Consider the following 15,111-nt stretch of genomic DNA (forward strand, 5'->3'; position numbering starts at 1 on the left):
CTTTAGTTTCCATTCAATAATAATAAATTAGAGTCAACTATGAAACAACAGTTACAACCGATACCTACATTAGTTGTACAACAGCCTACTCCTATAAATTCACCAAGCATGGAATTTCCGGGGTCTCCTCCACCTCACAAGGAGAAAAATTTAGGTCGAAAAATGTTAAAAGACTTGGATAAACCAATTTCATTAGATTTACCTGCACCCCCGCCTGTCATAACAGTAACGTGTATGAGTGATTCGGATACTGAATCAGTAACAACAACCAAGAATGGTATAGACTCATCACAACACAGTGGGATTGGTGTTGGTGGGAATGGCAATGGAATGTGTTATTTAAGTCCATTTTCTATGTGCTCACGTGCTGATCGGATAGCATCAGAATCAAATCTGAGTTCATCGGGTTATAGTTCCGGACCATCTCGGTGTAATTCTAATACTAGACTGTGTCCATTAGAATCAGAAGAGCAACAGCCAACCAGACGATCATCACCCCTAATCCACGCTCCTCCAGGTATAAGGGAAGTTGATTCAGAAGAGACTACTTTCTCGGAAAACGATGACGAAGGATTTCATACAGAGCCACCAAATTCTAAGAAGTTACTACATCGTGATTCTCGAACAAGTAAAAAAACTTGTAATATTATAGATGACAGTATAACTAATCAATTGACAACAAATGATCCACATATAGAATCCTGCTCTTCAACAGTTATTTCCGATCCGTCTTCCTCATCTTCTTACCGATTTTCATTGCCATCCATAACCATTCAACAGTACCCGTCATCTCTTCATCTATCAACAGATATCCTCGAGAAAAGCCCAGTGAGTTCTCGGAGCGAGAGTCCTTTAAGTGATAAAACTGTATTTAGATTCTCATCAATGTTTTATGGTCGTAATACTGATTCCGATAGCATTTACGACTTTACTAGTTCGGATTGTACAACAAAAAAGCGTTTGGGTGGTGGAAAAAAACGAGAAAAAAAAAGAAGGATACCGGTAACAACGTGCTGCACCCCTGAAGCTAGTCTTTTAGATGTACCTGGTAGAATCGAAAAAAAAATGTACAGAACCAAACCCAACACCAGACGACGATCAAGATCTCAGCAGACAGTCATACCTAGTTCTTCTTCATCCACTGACAGCCTCAATGATACTAAGTATGTTAACTATAGCGTATTTTTAACTTTAGAAGCATTGCCTTCCAAATAAAAAGAAAATCATTACTTACATTAATTTAACTCTATAAATAGCAAAATACAAAAGAACCTTTTTCTCTGAAATAAATAACTCGTTTATCTGTGCTTATTTAAATTATTTAAATACTATAGTAAGGGAACAAGTTATAGTAATAAGTACATTTATAATTTATTTACATTTAAAAAATAGCATTTTTATAGCAGAATGAATTATTATACCAGACAGAAACAATCTTACGAGTTAATAAAGAAAAATGAATCACAAGATAGTTGGACTGTAATTACAAAAACAAATCAAGATTCAGTGACGAAAAGAAAATCAAAACCCAACGAATCACAAAATAAAAAGTTTCAGTAATTATCTATTAAGTTTATTAATATTAATTATTTATTTATTTATTATTTAACCTTTTAATTTTTTTTTTAAACTACCAAGTGTCTTCATTATTTAAACAATAAAACTATCTTATATATAAACATATTTTACAATAATTGTATATGAAACACAGTGTTAAAACAATTAATAAAAAATTCACATGTAATGTATTACGCCTCCAGTAAAGTAGTGCCTTAACCACTTTATGGTTTATAACATTTTAAACGTTTGATGTCTTCAGAGTTGTCCAAAAATTAAATGGCTATTAGGTTAATGTGGTTCGGTTATCTCATTTCATGTTTTCATGTTTGACACAAATAGACATTTGTGTCGAATTTTATCAAATACCTTTGCAAAATCTGAGAATACTACATAACAATACTTTAATTCCTTTGAAGACCTGGTTAATCACGTTGGTACCTCGATTAACTTAGTCGTTTGTAGAGTGTTTAGTACGGAATCCAAGTTGTGATCAAGTAAAGGCTATTTCTCTTAAACGGTAGTTTTATAATTTTAAGAACTTTTTTGAAAAGTATAGACAGTAAAGATAGTATTGATATTAGTTATTTAAATGTTACCTATTCATATGGTTTACCTGGTTTTGACAACATAATGACTTGAGCTTTTTTCAAAGTTCTGGGACATATTCAGTTCGCAAAATAACATTGACATTGAAGATATATGTAAAATGAACAATAATCTTCTTAGGTAATAATTTTATGATTCTCGGGCTGATTTCATCGTAACCCAATGCTTTTTTTACATTGATATTGTTATCAATTTTTATGCTCCTTCTAATAACGGAAAGTATCTTACTTTCTCACGATTTTTATATAATTATAAACCGTGAAACCCGTCAAGTTCTGAGCTATATCGTTAGGTTAAAATACATTTCCAAGTAGCGAACGTATATTTCAGCTTTTTCGTGTTCAAGTGTTGTCTTTACGAATAGGTGGTACATGTATTAAATTGTTTAATGGATTTCCAAAAAGTTCACTCTTTTATCTTTTTGTAGAGTATCGGACTGATATGGTTCCATTTTTTTTGTTAGTAAGATGTCTCGTCCTATGCCAGATTCTCCAAAGTGTTCAATATAGCCGTACCAATTTTCTTATTACAATAATTGTTATTTACTTAATTATTAAGTAAACGATTTCTCGTGTTCTTTTTACTGCAGTTTTCGGTGAGTTGATATATTATTGGTGATATTACAAACTACCGAGTTGATATCATTAGATATTTTAAGTTTATTAGAGAACGAGAATATTTTTACAAGTGACATTTTGTTTTCTTAGTATATTGTTTTTTCTTATTTGTTTTATTTTGATGCGTTATTGCATTAACATTAAGTGTCCTCATACCCAAATTGATATAAATAATATTTATGGTTAATTTTTTTTATGCAGTTAATATTTATGTATTCTTTAAATACGTTTCACTCATTTCATACAGTCCACTCTCTACTTCTTTCTCCTGCATCATTAGAGATAACATGAACTAACGTTAACTTACCCGTGGATTATCACCGAGTGTCGAGTTCAAACAAGGACACCTGTTGTTAGTAAATTATTTTTTGAGGATTTGTCTAGCTCATAGTAATTGATAGTCTCCTTCATAAATATAGCTGTAATTCCATTTGCTATGTTAGTTAGATGGTGATATAAGTAACATATTCTTTTATTTTCATTAAGTTCACGATAAGAAGTGAATCTATATCATCTGATGTAGAGAATTTTCGAATTATAATTTTTTTGCTATACTAACGAAAATTAGAATGCGAACACTATGTTCGCAATATAAAGTTCATTACTTTTTTTTGTTACTATTTTTTTTCTTAAATTAGTTATTTTCTAATTTAACCGCAAATACTTTTTTGGATGAGTTCTTTCTTTTGCTTTCTTATAGTCTGAACAGCCTTTATCATTTGCATTGTAAACATTACCACATTTAGCAAGTTTCGATTTTCACTTTTTTGGTTTTCAGTAATATTTTAGCTTCAATGTGAAACTGAGAAGATATTAGTTTTACTATGATGTGTTTTTTTTTTTTGTCTGTTACTACTTTTTCTCAGCTCTCACTGAACCTATCTCTTTCAACGATACGTCAAAAGATAACAAATCGTATCTAGTCGAAGACACTACCCTCAAAAATTTAAAAATTTCCCTCGTTCCCCGTAAATGGAGGAAACCTAAAAAAAAATTACAAATTTAAAAATCGCTAATTTTCGAAATTTTTTTTACTTAAAACTGCCATTATTTTTGTAAAACTGAACAAATCAATATAATTTTTTTTTATTTATAGATGCATAATATCTTTACCTATCGTTTGATATATTTTTTTTATAAATTTGACCCTTTACCAGCCCACAGTGGTGGGTTCAAAATGACAACTTTTTTACAAAAAATTAACATTTTCAACTTAACTTTTGAAAGTGTTCCGAAAACTCTGAAACTTTTATATATATATTATATTAAAGGTAATGTAATATATTTTTTTTTATGGAAACAAAAAATTCAGGCTTTATTTTGTCTTCTCGGTGAAAATATTTAACAAATGCTATTTTTGTATGAAAATTCTTGATTTTATATTTTACATTTTTTACTTTATAATGCTATAACTTATTGAAATGTGTATGGATCAATACAATTTTTTTATGAGAAATAATATTTATATTCCTCTTTCAATCGACATACTTTTTTTTTAAATAATAGCATTTCCCTTTATATATATATATATTCATATATTACACTTATAAATCATAAAATTTGTTATCAGGATATAAATAAGAAAATAGGAGTTCATGTAGCTTTTGGAATAATCCACCAATTTTTTAAAATTAAACACTACCTAAAGATTTGCATCGAAGCGTTTATTATGATAGTGATTTTAATCACTGTCAGATATCATTATACTTAACCCAACTATGTCACGTCACCACTGTGTTGCGATGCCCCTGTGCTTAGTTTTTTTTTTTATGTTCTTCAGAACATTTTACGTAAATAGATTTTTTAAATATTTCCAAATACTGGCAGTTGTTTCACTATAGCAAATCTATGTTTTGTTCAGACGATCTATTTTTAATCTAAAAAAATACAGCTTTAAAATATGATATCTATGCATATTAAATCAGAAATGAAATTGTTGTTTTTACACCACTGGCAGTTGATGGAGGATTTATACACATTTAGCGCTAGTTTGATAGATTTTTATTATTTCGTTTACTTGTTTTTTTATTGTACTAAATGAAACATATGAGTTACAACCCGGTTTATTAAAGGAAAAATTGTTATTTTTATTAATTGTTTTATATACATATCTGTGTATATATATATTACTATTTACTTGCTGATTAACTTATTGAGTTTCAACTGTTCATTGCTCGCTTAATGCTCTACTATCATTTTTCTTAGTGATTCATTTTGACTTTATAATTGAGCTGAAATACTTTGATCGATAACAATTTGATCTGTATGAGTAATTATATTTTAATACATATCCATTTTTTGAAGAAAAGCGACGCACGTGCTGTCGCATGCAACTTGATCAGATAACTATGTTGAACCTCTTTTTCGTAGAAAGCTAAAACATTTTTTGATGCACGATATTTATTAAATAATACGCTCAAATTAGGCTCTCTACGGCGGAACATAAGTTTTAATCGTTTAACATTGCAATATTTCCTAAAGAATGTTTTCTTAATAACCTAATTTTTTATTTTATTAAGTATTAATATATTAATAATCAAATTCAAAATAGGTTTCAAAATAAAACTGTTAGTGATTGTGGTTGTTATGGCGAATCAGACTTTGAAAATGAGAAAAGTATACATGACTTTACGTCCTTGCCATCATTAGTCTTGCTTAATGTCAACTCTGTTATATGCACAAAAAATTCTCAGAAAATAAATGAAGTCAAAAATCAAGAAATTAAAAAAGTAACAGCTTCTGACTGACACTCAACTTATAAAGGCGAAAATTGTCTCAGGACTGTGAATTATTAATTTTTATCTATAAAAAAAATAAAAATTAACTAAATACCAAAGGCGCAAATATTGTTTTAAACTTGGGGGTGCTTATGTTCCAAAGGAAAAAAACATTTTTTCCTTGCTCAGCCTAAAATAATATCTTCAACCTTTTTTTTATCCATTCATAAATATATAATTATGTATATCATTGTGTACATACATTTTTTACTACTACTGTTAAATTTTAACTATAATTTTTGAAACCAAAACATATTACTATGTTTAAAATGAAATATACTACACAGACAACATTATATACTCATAATATAAAATTATTAAACTATGGATAAAATTACTGCAGTAATTAATTATTTTATTTTCATTACATAATTTTAAAAGAATGGCGAAATCTGTTTGGGGGTCCTAATTAGCCAAAACAAGCAATTATTTACGCCTATATGTAACCTAAATTGATCAAAATTTCATATTATAGACTTATATCAAAAATCATTAAAAGTAAAAAAGATATTTCAAATAAAAAGGTATTTTCGAAAATTTAATACATTTAATTATGTTTAAATTGTATTTTTCAAAAATATCTATGGAGGTATTTAAGGGGTCGTATTTTAAAAATAAAATGGACACAAATGTTTTTTTTAATGAAAGATGAACATTTTTTTGTAAATATTACTAATGAAAAAAGTATTATAAACTGTAAATTCCAATCATAGCTTTTTGACTTTAAAATAAAATTGAAATTTGAATAAATTTTGTTATTTTATTTCAGTATATAATCTAAATTAATTTAGACATTCTATTCCTATTAATCTTGTAATATGTAATGTTTAAAACTGGAAAAAAACTTCATTTTTGTAAAAATTAAAAGGCTTTAGTTGAAAAATAATATTTTTTTAACAGTATTATTTATAAAAAAAAATTTAAAAAAATACATTTTTCGTTTGATTTTTCATAGTTAATCCTTATACAACCCTCAGACATTTTTAAAAAATTCAAATTTAACATAACTAATGGTATTAATAATTATAAAAACGTTTTTGTTTAAAATACTATTTTATATTTTCATTAATACTTAAGAAAATATTCTATAAAATAAAATTTTGATCACTACATGTTTATGTAAATGATCATTTTAAATGATTATAATAATTTGGTTGTTCTAATTTGCATTTAAATTATATTGAACAAAATGTATGAATTAAGGACACGAACATTAAAAATGTGTTCTTTCATTTAAACTAATTTGATTATTTAGTGAACTTTTAGACAATCAAAAGAATTTCTACTAAAAAAGCAAACGGTTGTGTTAATGAGATCATTCAATAACGTGTGTATCTTAGCAATAATTTTAACAAATAATCAGATTATTACTCTAAATTAAAATTATATAATATGGTAAGATGTAATATTTTCCTATCGCTTCAACTTAATCTGTGATACTATTGTTAAAGAATTGTATAAATATATTTATATTTAAATTAATTTTTAATACATTAATTCTTTTGATTTAGTGAAAATATCTGTAAATAGTGTTAGTAATAGTTATTTTTAGTATTTTATTTAAATATTATGATATATTATATAATTAAATGTTGTTTACTAAAAATATAAATGAAATTAAGCAATTTTTAGGTTAGAATATTCTTGCTCATTCACTAGACTATAATTACTTAGATTTTCACGCTTTAATTTTTATTAATAAATAATTTTAAAAATGAACTTCAGTTAATACTTAATATTTGAAATTTGCTCTGTATTTTTAATTTAAGAGTTTAATTACTTGTATAAGATAGGGTCTTAAAAATTTCACAATTATTCAGTAATTATTTGACTACTATATAATTATTTAAAAAATTGTTTAGTTAATTTTGTTAATGATTGTTTAATTTATATATTAATTTTGATATAATGTTAAATATTATAAACTTGTCATCTAAACATTCTATTTTGTCTATTATGAATATTTAATAAAATAATTTCTATTTTTAATAACTATAGTTTATTAGCTATGAAATGGTAATAAAACCATTTTGAAAAAGGAAATAAAACATTTTTGAAAAAAAAATAAACATATCAAATATTTAAAAACAAACATATATTATTTAAATATTTGATTGGATGAATAATTTGAACAACCATGAATTTCAATATAATGATGTATTTCAAATATTCTTAATATGATTGACTAGTATAGCATCAACTTTATGATATTGTTATCTGTTCCATGTAAATCCCAAAATATTTTTAGCCTGAAAAATGTTTAATAAATAAATTATACTGCTGTTTTTTGTATAATAATATGTCTACTTACTGTTAAAACAGATGCGTTAACAACATCTTTAGCTAACTGTGCATTACTTTGTAACATAGTGTCATACTTAACACATTCCTCAACTATTTTTTTCAAAAAATTCCAAGTATCTCTATAACCTGGTGAACTGTCTTGTAATAAATGCAACTCACTGGTTTTGTAAATAGTTCCCAATCCTATTCGACGTGTATACCACGTGGTCTGTTAACAAAAAAACAATTTTGTGGATGTTAAAATTTTATTGTACAACACAACTTACGTCTATCGAACGTTCACCAGCATAAAAACAAATATCATCTACTAGAGTCATCAAATTATAGAGTGTGCGTGGAGCATTTGATGGTTTAGACAATAAAGCCATAGCTTGAGGCCATTGTTTCAAATAAGGATGTATCATTAACAACCTAGTCTGTATGGTACTTGTAAGGAAATTGACTAGTTCTTTTTTACTGAAATGCAAGTATACTCTTATTAAAATTTTAACTATAAATAAATTATTACTGAAAAAAATTACTCTTGTCCGGAGCATTTGAGTTCACCATTCTGTAATAGTTGAGCCAATTTTTTGTTACTCATAGTGTAAAAGTATAATGCTAAGTCAGCACCAGGGTCTGTAAATAAACCATGAATAGTATCGGGATAACCAAGTTCTCCAGCACCTATTAAAATAAATTCTTATTAAAAAAATTATTATCGTCAAGTGGACCAAGTTAGGACAGTTAAATATCTATTATCATTTTAGTCGTATCAATATACAGAACAAGTAAAATTTTTTTATGTATTGTTAAGAAATACAAATTATTTATTCACAAAAATTAAGTGAAGAAATCTGTAAAATATTTAGCTGCCTCAAGTTTAACTAACACCTCAATTTGGCCCATTTGATAGTATAATAAAAATTGTAAATGAGTACCAGCACAAACAGTTTCTTTAGTCCATCCATGAGTAGGAACAAAAGGTAGTGATGATAACATAATTTTATGTTTGATATTATTTTCATATTCATCATCATTTGAAATATCTTGATGAATATCTTTATCTATAGGTTTTTCATTATTATTATAAGATCTTGAACCAACTACATCTTTCAAATATAAACAAACTGAAAACAAACTATTCACTTTTGTATGTAAATCTGTAAAAGAAATGACTATTAAATAAAAGTGTGTTTAAAACTTAAATATTATACTAAATAAAACATGATTTATAGTACATTTTACTTTACAAGATGATACTTTTAAAGCTAGTCATTCAATTTCTCTTAAAATAATAATTATTATAAGAGAAATATTTTTAATATATTTAGTTTCATGTATTTCTCAATTTATCTGTTATTAATAACATTTTTAATTCATCCCCATTACCTTATAAGAGTGTCAACTTAATTTTTTTTAATTACAACATATATATTTAAATAACTTATAAAATAAAAAACCCAGCACAGGGTGACGTGGCACAGTTGGATCAAGTATAATGATATCTGACAGTGATTAAAATCACTATAAAAAAAAAGCTTCGATGCAAATCTTTAGATAGTGATTAATTTAAAAAAATTGGTGGATTATTCCAAAAGCTACATGATCTGCTATTTCCTTATTTATATACTGATTAAGATAAAGTATGTCGAATGAAAAAGGGATATATATATATTATTTCTCATAAAAAAATTGTATTGATCCATAAACTTTTCAATAAGTTATAGCATTATAAAGTTAAAAATGTAAAAAATAAAATCGATAATTTTTACACAAAAATAGCATTTGGTAGCCATTTTCACCATGAAGACAAAATAAAGTCCGAATTTTTTTTTTCCATAATAAAGTACACTATATTAGCTTTAATTTAAGATATATATAAAAGTGTCAGACTTTCCGGAACACTTTCAAAAGTTAAGTGTAAAAGTAAATTTTTTGTGAAAAAGTTGTCATTTTGAATCCCCTCGGTAGTCAGGTAAAGGGTCAAATTTATAAAAAAAATATACCAAATAAGTAAAAACATCAAGCATCTATAAAAAAAAAAATTATACTGATTTGTTCATTTTTAAAAAAATTATGCCAGTTTTAAGTAAAAAAATTTCAAAAATTTACGATTTTTAAATTTGTAATTTTTTTGGAGGTTTCCTCCAATTTACGGGGAACGAGGAAAATTTGTTCAATTTTTGAGGGTTATGTCGTTGACTAGATACGATATGTGATTTTTTGACATATTGTTTGAAGAGATTGGTTCAGTAAGAACTGAGAAAAAGTATTAACAGACACAAAAAAAAACACATAATGGTAAAACCAATATCTTCTCAGCTTTGCATCGAACCTAAAAATTATTTATAATACTATTTATAACCAACCAGTTATTTTCTTAGTTAGATAGTTTTTTTTTTTTATATACTTAAAAAAGTTAAGTTGACACTCTTATAATATGTGGGGAATAATTGTTATTAATAACTAATAAATTGAAAAATACATGAATCTAAATATGCCAAAACTGTTTTTCTTGGCATAATTATTATTTTAAGAGAATCGAGTGGCTAGCATTAAAAGAACCACCTTGTATAAAGAAAAAATAAGTTATTTAAAATTTCTTTTTACAATAGTTCAACTATACAGAATTATAACTGTAAGTAGCTTGTAAATACTACCTAAAAAATAAATTTTATAGAATCAGAAATATTAAAATATTAATTTTTTTACATAAGACATATTTTAAAATCATTAAATAAAATTCAAAATGTCATTATAACAAAAAAAATAAATAAATTTTGTAAAAGGAAAATTAACTAAAAAAAACAATTAATAATTGAACACAATTTATTCTTTATATAATTTCATTAAAATAATTACATATAATAACCTATTTTAAAAATTATAAGTAATAGTTTTATGTAAGAATTGATTGAATGAATAATGCAAGTATGTTTAATTATCCTCTATTTTGAATAATGCTTTTGAATAAATCCAAATTAGACTGAATCAATTTTAGAGTAGTATTATATTGAGAGAGCATATCTTGTTTTTCACTCAAAGTTAGTTTTGGAAGATCTATATTTTGAATTTGAACTAAAGAATTATTATCATTGATGATTTTTGAGCTATTTAATTTCATACTTTCTAATTTGTATTGTTCTGTAGTATAATTTATAGCACTCTGGACGAGTGAGGCAAAATTTTTTGCAAAATTAGTAAATAATTCATCAAATTTAAATCCATCACCATTATATCCATATAATACATAAACAAGTGTTATGGCAGCTAAAACATGTTCTTTATTTTCAACAACATTACATTCATTACCATCAGTTATTTCGCAACATTGTTGTACTATTTTCAAAAGGAGAATTCCACTAAAATAGACAAGATTTTTTTGATTTTTTATTCTTGAAAAAATGATTTGTTTAATTTTAATTATTAATTCTGCTTTAAGACCAGAATCAGTTAATTTTGAAAAAGTCTTTCTAAATACATTATACTGAGCTTCTTCATTTAATTTATCAAAAAAAATCATCAATATTTCAAAAGAATCTCTTCTCGTACTTAATGATTCATTGTATAAAGAATTATGTGCAGCCTCCATAAAAAACTTTTCATGCCATTTATTTAGCATGTATAAGGGGATTTCATTATCTTTATACTTCATTAAAATTAATTTAGTAAATGATTTTCCAAAATCGTCATCATCAAAAACAGATAGAGCTAAATAAGATATTTTTTGAAGAATATAAAAACGATTATAAATTTTTGGATTCCATAATTTACCAGTTTTAAAATAAAGATAGAAAAATGAAGCGATAAATTTGATTTCCTGATCTTCATCTTCAGATTGTTCAAATTCATATTCTAGCAAATAAAATGGATCAAAGATAATATCACTAATAATATTTAGATATTCAAGAGGATTAATATCTATCTGTAACACTAAATAAGATAATTTAGTAAAATAAAATAATGTTGACAATTCTTTTTGTATTTGTTCATCTAATTTTGTTAAGATTTGTATAGTGGGTAGAAAATTAGTTTGTAAACAATTTACATCCAATTCATTTAAATGATTAAAAGTCCCAATAAGTAAATACTCTATATAAATATGTTCTGGATTTTCCATAGTATTTATAATAGCTACAGCAGCTGAAACCGAAGACAGTAATCTACAATTATTTGATTCAACTAATTCCAGAAAATCAAAAATATTATCTTGAAATTTTATATTTTTTGCTAAGTTAAGCAACTGTAATTCACAAAAATCAAAATAATTTCGTTTTTTTAAGAAATTAAATTTAGTGAGCTCCATTCCTAGAAGGTTAATTATGTTTCCAGCTTCATTAGTAATAAAACTTGTTTGACATTCTAAAAGTTCTGATATTTTTCCAATGTCATTATTTTTCAAGCTGGTTTTCAAAGCTTCAAGTTCTGAACTGTTTTCCATTGTTGAATTATGATAAATAAGATTCACTATAACAACACGTCTAAAATAATAAATTTAATTGTTGATAATTATTGAAACTGATTAAAATTTAGATAATAAATAGTTAGTTATTAAAATTAAGAATTAAATAAGAAAAAAATAAAATAGAAAATTTAAAAAATGAATACATAGATAATTGCAATTTAAAATTGACTAAGAAAAATGATAAATATAAACATACAATTATACAAATAATTAATAACAACAGTTAAATGTTCATAACCATTGAAGACGTTAGAATATATATATACATAGAGTAATATTGAAGAAATTGTTACAGTTCAACCACGATCAATAGTTACATTTTTTTCAACTACATAAATATATATATAAATAAATAAAAATGTATGAATAACAGATGTATTTTACTTTTATATCCTTCATTAAATTTATAATTTTCATAAAGCCAGATTAAGAAACACAAGTCATAAACTATCATTTGAGTTCTCAATAAAACATGTTAATCCAAAATAAATATATAATTTACTAAACTATATAAATTACATACAGTAACTAGTTCAATATTATTAAATTAAATTAAATTCTATCGATAATTTAGTATAACTATGATACGTTTCAATAGTACAATGTAGTTTTTAGTCAGGTTGTTAATATAGAAATATTTGGTAGGTTAATGTGAGGTTCTCACAATCTTTATAGTAAATAATAGTAAAATTTTACTTACTAGCTTTTGGTAAAGTTCTGCAAAACATAGTGAGTAACATTAACAATTATTTGTAAAGTACCTTCTTCCAATTGTTTAAATATATTTATATTGAATAATAATATGAGTTTGTTAGTTTTTTACAGTAACCGTCAGATACATAATTTCACAATTGTATGAAATGTTGAATAAAAAACTGTAAAGAAGTTGAAACATAATATTCGAATAAATATTATAAGGATATCTATATTATAGATATCTATGTTCTGTTAATTATCTGAGGTCTTCGATGACACTAAGCGTTTTTTTATGGTTCGTCTAATACCATAACCATATTTTATTCTAATTCATTGATATTTAAATATAATGTGTGTAAAGTCATAAATTAAATACACACAGATAAGCCACGGCAATCAAATAATTGGCGACATTTTTTTTGTTAATTTATACCTGTAGAGATAGCGCTATATGTCCTCTCGAGAAAAATTAAATATTTAATAATAACTGTCCAGTTTGTTCATATTCAAGTAATAGCCGCGATTATCGATGTACGGCCAACATCTCTAGCCCAAATTATGATAAGTACCAGTTATTATTAAAAGGCAATTGCTTGTATGATTTAAATTAAAATTTTTGTTATAAATAAGAATTCAATAAAACATAATGTGTTTTTTATTTCATTAATATTGATTTATTTTTTACTATTTGTTTTTTTAATTTTCTCTTAGTGTTGAGGATCTTAAAGTCTCGCCGACCATGTACTATTGATAATGCGTTATTTTCGTTTCGACGTTCGCTATAACAGGTGTTCTTCGTCTTTTTTAGTTTTGTTATTGAAAAAGACATTTTCACCGATATAAATATATATATACGATTATTAAAGTGTATTTTTCATGTAGACATCTTTATAAATGTATATTGACCTATTTGTATTACTGTTACTATTTCTGTGATACTAAATTATATATTGCGTGTGTGGTGCTCACCCGTATATTGGATACGTTATAATTACACAAAATATAAATGAAAACACAATTGAAATTAATGGATCAATACTTAGCAGAGCTGTGAACTATATTTTAACTTATACATGAGTATTTCAAGTGCACTCAAGTCTGAGGTTTTTTTTTTTTTTTTTTGGTAGGAGTAGAATGCCAGGAAATAAGGAAACCTGATGGTGGATGAGGACGTTCAAAAAATCATAGAAAGTAAGAAATAGCAATTCATAGTATGGCAAAAGAGCAAAAGGAGAGAAGATTAGATGGAGTATAAACGCTTGTGCAGTAAGTAAGGCAAAGTTTAAGAGGTATCATGAGTTGTATGATAGGCTAGAAACAAAGGAAAGCGAGAAAGAAATCTGTAAACTTGTATAAGTAAGACAGAAAAGGTCTAAAGATTATCATTATATAAGGTATATAAAAATTGTTGATAATAAGGTACTTTCGAGTGATGATGTGAAAAAAGGTGGAAAAAGTATTTTGAAAAATTATTGAATGAGGAGTACCCAAAAGAGACATTAGAGTATTTCTCGTGGAATGAAGGACTGGTAGATTTAATTAGTGAGAAAGAGGTATGGGAGTCTGTGGCATCAATGAAAAAGAATTAAGCAGTAGGACCAGATGTAGTGCCAGTAGAAGTATGGAAAATATTAGGCGGTGTTGGCATAAGGTGGTTGAAGGAACTTTTAAATAAAATCTTATTAGAAGGAAAAATTCTAAATGAATGAAGGAATTGTATTGAGGTACATTAATATAATAGAAAATATGTATGATGGCACTTATACCAGGATAAAACGCGTAGGAGTAGTAACTGAAGGTTTTTGAGTAAGAGTAGAAGTGCACCAAGGTTCTGCTTTAAGTCCTTACTTATTCTCTATAGCGATGGATGAAATTACTAGAGAAATACAAGGAGAGGTGCCTTGGTGCATGTTGTTTGCCGACAATATAGTGTTAATTGGAGAAAATAGTGAGGAAATTAATCAAAGGCTAGAGTTGTGGAGATCAGCTCTTGAAGAAAAGGGTTTAAAAATATGTAAAAGTAAAACAGAGTATATAGAGTACGAGTTTGACAAAAGAGAACATGAGATAGGTGAAATGAAGAAATTAGTGACAATAGAAGAGG

General features: G+C 26.0%; 2 protein-coding genes across 12 annotated transcripts in view; one reads left to right on the top strand and one right to left on the bottom strand.

Annotated features, from left to right (window-relative positions):
- LOC126901790 (uncharacterized) overlaps nt 1-6,334 on the top strand; it is a 56,904-nt gene extending 50,570 nt beyond the window's left edge. For 2 of the 10 annotated variants that reach the window (XM_050678544.1, XM_050678547.1), the window contains 3 exons: nt 7-1,163; nt 1,404-1,556; nt 5,335-6,332. In XM_050678544.1, coding sequence (XP_050534501.1) covers nt 7-1,163; nt 1,404-1,556; nt 5,335-5,530 — 1,506 coding nt within the window. In that variant the 3' untranslated portion in view covers nt 5,531-6,332. Of the gene's footprint in view, nt 1-6; nt 1,164-1,392; nt 1,557-5,334 lie in introns of those variants that run through there. The other 8 variants (XM_050678540.1, XM_050678545.1, XR_007703119.1 and 5 more) reach the window with 7 other exon arrangements.
- Nucleotides 6,335-7,638: 1,304 nt separating this feature from the next.
- Nucleotides 7,639-13,780, bottom strand: LOC126901794 (ubiquinone biosynthesis protein COQ9, mitochondrial). Of its 2 annotated transcripts, XM_050678557.1 has the most exons (6): nt 13,012-13,382; nt 8,785-9,006; nt 8,386-8,530; nt 8,131-8,320; nt 7,872-8,072; nt 7,639-7,809 (listed from the first exon to the last, which is right to left on the bottom strand). In XM_050678557.1, exons 1-6 carry the CDS (start codon nt 13,049-13,051, stop codon nt 7,774-7,776), a joined length of 834 nt encoding a protein of 277 aa, XP_050534514.1. In that variant the 5' UTR covers nt 13,052-13,382; the 3' UTR covers nt 7,639-7,773. The 2 variants fall into 2 exon arrangements, with proteins under 2 accessions (XP_050534514.1, XP_050534512.1); XM_050678555.1 differs by lacking the exons at nt 7,639-7,809; nt 7,872-8,072; nt 8,131-8,320; nt 8,386-8,530; nt 8,785-9,006 and adding an exon at nt 10,691-12,327 and having other exon boundaries at nt 13,012-13,780.
- Nucleotides 13,781-15,111: the final 1,331 nt, after the last annotated feature.

This window comes from Daktulosphaira vitifoliae, unplaced genomic scaffold, assembly GCF_025091365.1.
Source record: "Daktulosphaira vitifoliae isolate Bord-2020 unplaced genomic scaffold, ASM2509136v1 Scaffold_3, whole genome shotgun sequence".
Classification (NCBI taxonomy): Eukaryota; Metazoa; Arthropoda; class Insecta; order Hemiptera; family Phylloxeridae; genus Daktulosphaira; species Daktulosphaira vitifoliae.

What these genes read in the sequence shown, in the direction of transcription:
- LOC126901794 (XM_050678555.1), bottom strand. Translation starts at nt 12,287, where the DNA reads ATGGAAAACAGTTCAGAACTTGAAGCTTTGAAAACCAGCTTGAAAAAT.